Raw genomic sequence first — 4769 nt, 5'->3', positions numbered from 1 at the left:
GAGGGACACGCAGAGAGAGACACACAGAGAACCCAGAAGGACACACGCACAGAGAGACACACACAAGGACACACAGAGACACACACAGAGACACACACATAGAGACACACACAGAGACACACAGAGACACACGCCCAGAGGGACACACACAGAGACACACAGAAACACACACAGAGAGACACAGAGACACACACAGAGACCCCACACAGCGACACACAGAGAGACACGCAGAGAGAGACCCGCACAGACACACACAGAGAAACACGAGACACACGCACAGAGAGACACACACAGACACACGCACAGAGAGACACACGCACAGAGAGGACACACACAGAGAAACACAGAGACACGCACAGAGAGACACACAGAGGCACACAGAGAGACACGCAGAGAGGGACACGCAGAGAAGAGACAAGAGACACACAGAGAGACACACACAGAGAAACACAGTGACACACGCACAGAGAGACATACACAGAGACACACAGAGACACACGCAGAGAGAGACACGCAGAGAGAGACACACAGAGAAACACAGAGACACACGCACAGAGAGACACACACAGAGACACACAGAAACACACACAGAGACACACGCACAGCGATACACACAGAGAGACACACAGAAACACACACAGAGACACACGCACAGAGAGGGACAGTCAGAGAGAGACACACAGAGAAACACAGAGACACACGCACAGAGAGACACACACAGAGACACACAGAGACACACACAGAGACACACACAGAGAGACACACACAGAGACACACAGGAAACACACACAGAGAGACACAGAGACACACACAGAGACCACACACAGAGACACACAGAGAGACACGCAGAGAGAGACACGCACAGACACACACAGAGAAACACAGAGACACACGCACAGAGAGACACACACAGACACACGCACAGAGAGACACACGCACAGAGAGACACACACAGAGAAACACAGAGACACGCACAGAGAGACACACAGAGGCACACAGAGAGACACGCAGAGAGGGACACGCAGAGAGAGACACAGAGACACACAGAGAGACACACACAGAGAAACACAGTGACACACGCACAGAGAGACATACACAGAGACACACAGAGACACACGCAGAGAGAGACACACAGAGAAACACAGAGACACACGCAGAGACACACGCACAGCGAGACACACAGAGAGACACACACAGAGACACACGCACAGAGAGACACACACACAGAGACACACACAGAGAGACACACAGAGAGACACACAGAGACACACGCACAGCGAGACACGTACGCACGTACGTGTGCGGGCACGTACGTCACCAGAAAACGGAGCTGGCAGAAGAGGAACGGGATACCGGCGGTGCACGGTAAACGTCGTCGGAAACGGGGGGGGGGGCGGGGGGTGCGGTGACGTTGGTGGGTGGGGGGCTGCGTTGACGTTTGGGGGGGGGGGCGGTTGTTGTCAGGGTCCCCCAGGTGAGATCATTCAGCCTCTGCCTCTGATGAGCTCCAAGAAGAACCGCCGCTCCGTGGACGGCTCCCAGCCTGACCGCGGCGAGGGGCCCGAGGAGGCGGCGGCGGAGGAGGCCGCTGACACGACCGGCGGCGCCGGCGGTGACCTCGACGAGATCTTCAACTCGCTGGGCGCCCTGAAGCGCGAGCTGGAGACCATCAAGTACCCGCTGGGCACGCGCGACAACCCCGCTCGCACCTGCACCGACCTGCGGCTCAGCCAGCCGGAGCTCACGGACGGTGCGGTGGGGCGGGCGCGGGCGCAAGCACGCGCACGCACGCACGCACACATACATACGCGCGCACGCACGCACATGCACACTTACACACGCACGCACATGCACGCATGCACACACGCACGCACACGCACACACGCGCGCACGCATGCACGCACGCACGCACATGCACGCACGGACACGTACGCGCACACACTTACACATGCACACTTACACTCACATACACGCACACAGACATACACACGCACACTTACACACGCACGCACACACACTTACACACGCACGCACACTTACACACGCACGCACACACACTTACACACGCACGCACACTTACACACGCACGCACACACACTTACACACGCACGCACGCGCACACACTTACACATGCACACTTACACTTACACATGCACACTTACACTCACATACACGCACACAGACATACATATGCACGCACGCACACGCGCACGCACACACACGCACACATGCACGCACGCACGCGGACACACTTACACGCACACATACACACGCGCACATACACACGCGCAGATACACACGCACACTTACACACGCACGCGCACACACATACACAACAACAACAACCGCCATTCGCCACTAAGTGGCGGTGACGTCACCACGATGCTTGTGCCAGGCCAAGTGCACCTTGAGGCCACGTGAAGTGTCGAAAGCCCGCTGGCAGGAGGTCACGGCCAGACCCAGGTGCCACTGGTCGACTGACCGAGATGACCGAGATGACTGGCTGATGCACCACCTGTGCCCCCTACTGTGCCAACTTGCTGTGCTTTAGCCACCCGGCGCTCCGCTCGTTGTTGTGAGCGTCGCTCCTCTGCCCTCCGTTGTTGTTGGAGGGCGACTGCCTCCAACTGCCCAGTAGCGTCCTTCACGAGCCTCCTCCACTGAGGCCGATCTTGACACCGCTGGTACCAGTCATCGGCAAGTCCACTCAGCTCCACGTCCTCCTGTACCACATCACTCCATCTCTTCTCCAGCCCGTGCCGCGCCCGTCTAGCCCCCTCGATCCGGCCGAACAAAAGCTGTTTAGGCATGCGGTGGCTGGGCATGCGGGCTACATGACCCAGCCAACGCAGCCTTGCCTGCCGGAGGAGCTCACTGATGGGACTTTGCCCAGATCTTTCAAGGATTTGTGAGCTCCTCACACAATCCAGCCTGGTTAAACCCAGGATGGATCGTAGGCAGGCCAGCCTAAATGTTTCCAACCGGCGAAGATGCTCCACCAGGGGGGTCCACGTCTCGCAAGCGTAGAGAAGGGAGGGAATGACCGTGGCCGAGAAGACCTGAAGCTTCGTGCGGAGCGACAGACCAGGTAGCTTCCACACAGCGTTACGCAACCGATGAAAAGATATTGCCGCTCGACTGATTCGGAGTGAGACCTCTGCTGATAGACTGGAGCCGGTCATAAGCATACTGCCCAGGTATGGGAAACTCTCCACTCTCTCCACAACTGCCCCATCACCAATTGGGAGTTGTGGGGGTGGAGTGTCCGATGGTACAAAATACCCAGGCAGGTGCTTGGTTTTGGTGGGGCTGATGGTAAGGCCCCACCTCTTAGTGGCACGCTCGAGTCTCAGCAACAGCGCCTCCAACTCCTCTTCTGAATGAGCAGCTATTACCAAATCATCGGCATACATAACGTGGTTGACCAATAGGGAGCCATCCCTTGATCGCACCCGGGCGTCGATCAGCCTCCCATTATATCTGTACCAACGGAAATTCCCCCGGTACAGCTATTGAAGGCTTCACGAACTACGCGGTCAAAATAGATGTTAAATAATGTGGGAGCCAGAGGACATCCCTGTCGCACCCCAAGGTGTACAGGGAAAGGCTCCGACTCCCGGCCACGTTGTTTTACCCGGGCCCGCTCACCATCATGAAGGTCCTTAATGATCGTGAGCAGAGGGTCAGGGACTCCGAAAGCACGAAGAACAACCCAGAGTCCAGTCCTACTGATGGTATCATAGGCCTTGACCAGGTCAATAAAGCAGAGATGTAGGTCTTTTTGGAATTCCCTACACCTCTGCTGTAGCAGACGGACAGAAAATATGGCATCTGTGCAGGACCGCCCTTTCCTGAAACCGCATTGGGGCTCCGCAAGCCCCTCCTCAGCGTGCCTAGCAAGGCGATGTTGAATAATCCTTGCCAGGACCTTACCCGGCACACTGAGGAGTGAGATGCCCCTGTAGTTGTTACAGTCTGTGCGGTCCCCCTTCTTAAAGAGGGGGACCACCAGGGCATCCTTCCAGTCCTGCGGAACCCGTCCAGTGGTCCAGACTGTTGTTATGATGTCATATAGGACAGTCTGTGCACAAACGCCACCCCTCCCTCAGCATTTCGCTTGGGAGATCATCTCTGCCCGGTGCCTTCCCTGGTTCAGACTCCGGATCGCCCTCAGTACTTCCTCAACAGCTGGAACCTCAGCCAGCCACTCACAGGGGGTGACCTCTTCCATATTTGAGGCACCGCAGCCTCAGCAGGGTTATCCCCACTTTGTGCCATGATGTTTTCCTGGCTGAGAGAATTTCCCTCCCCCAGGACCTCACAGAAATGCTCAGAAAATCTGCAAACCTGTTCCTGGGGGTCGGAGATTGGATCACCGTTTTTTCCTCTAATGATGGTAATAGGTGTGGCGCTGCAGGTTACTTTTTTGATGGAGTTAAATAGTGATTTGTGATCACGGGCCACTGAGGCAGACTCCATCTCCTCAGCAACCCGCGACCACCACCCATCCTTACAACGCCTTACGGCTCTCCGAACTTCCGAGCGAAGGCTGCGGTAAACCTCCTCATTCTCTGACGTGGGATGCTGTAGGCGATGAGAGTGGGCCTGTCGCTTTTTCTCAATTAACCTGAACACCTCCTCTGTCAGCCAGGGTTTCTGGGGAGGTCTGGACCGCGTACCCAAAGCAGCCATTGCAGCTGCATGAGTCACAGTCTTAAACCTCGCCCATTTACCCTCGACATCAGGTGGAGTGGGGGACGATGCCAACC

General features: G+C 56.5%; 1 protein-coding gene across 1 annotated transcript in view; it reads left to right on the top strand.

The window, feature by feature from the left end:
* The first annotated feature begins 1500 nt into the window (after positions 1 to 1500).
* The window catches only part of LOC133361200 (collagen alpha-2(XI) chain-like), a 53839-nt gene continuing 50570 nt past the window's right edge, over positions 1501 to 4769 (top strand). Inside the window, exon 1 of the mRNA XM_061580084.1 lies at positions 1501 to 1750. Within this exon, the coding sequence (XP_061436068.1) occupies positions 1501 to 1750 (250 nt within the window). The remainder of the gene's footprint in view (positions 1751 to 4769) is intronic.

The sequence above is a fragment of the Lethenteron reissneri genome, chromosome 71 (assembly GCF_015708825.2).
Source record: "Lethenteron reissneri isolate LAM-NWPU_2019-01 chromosome 71, ASM1570882v1, whole genome shotgun sequence".
NCBI classification, from domain to species: Eukaryota; Metazoa; Chordata; class Hyperoartia; order Petromyzontiformes; family Petromyzontidae; genus Lethenteron; species Lethenteron reissneri.
Note: the sequence above shows the minus strand (reverse complement) of the source record. Positions and strands in the feature narration are given on the sequence as shown.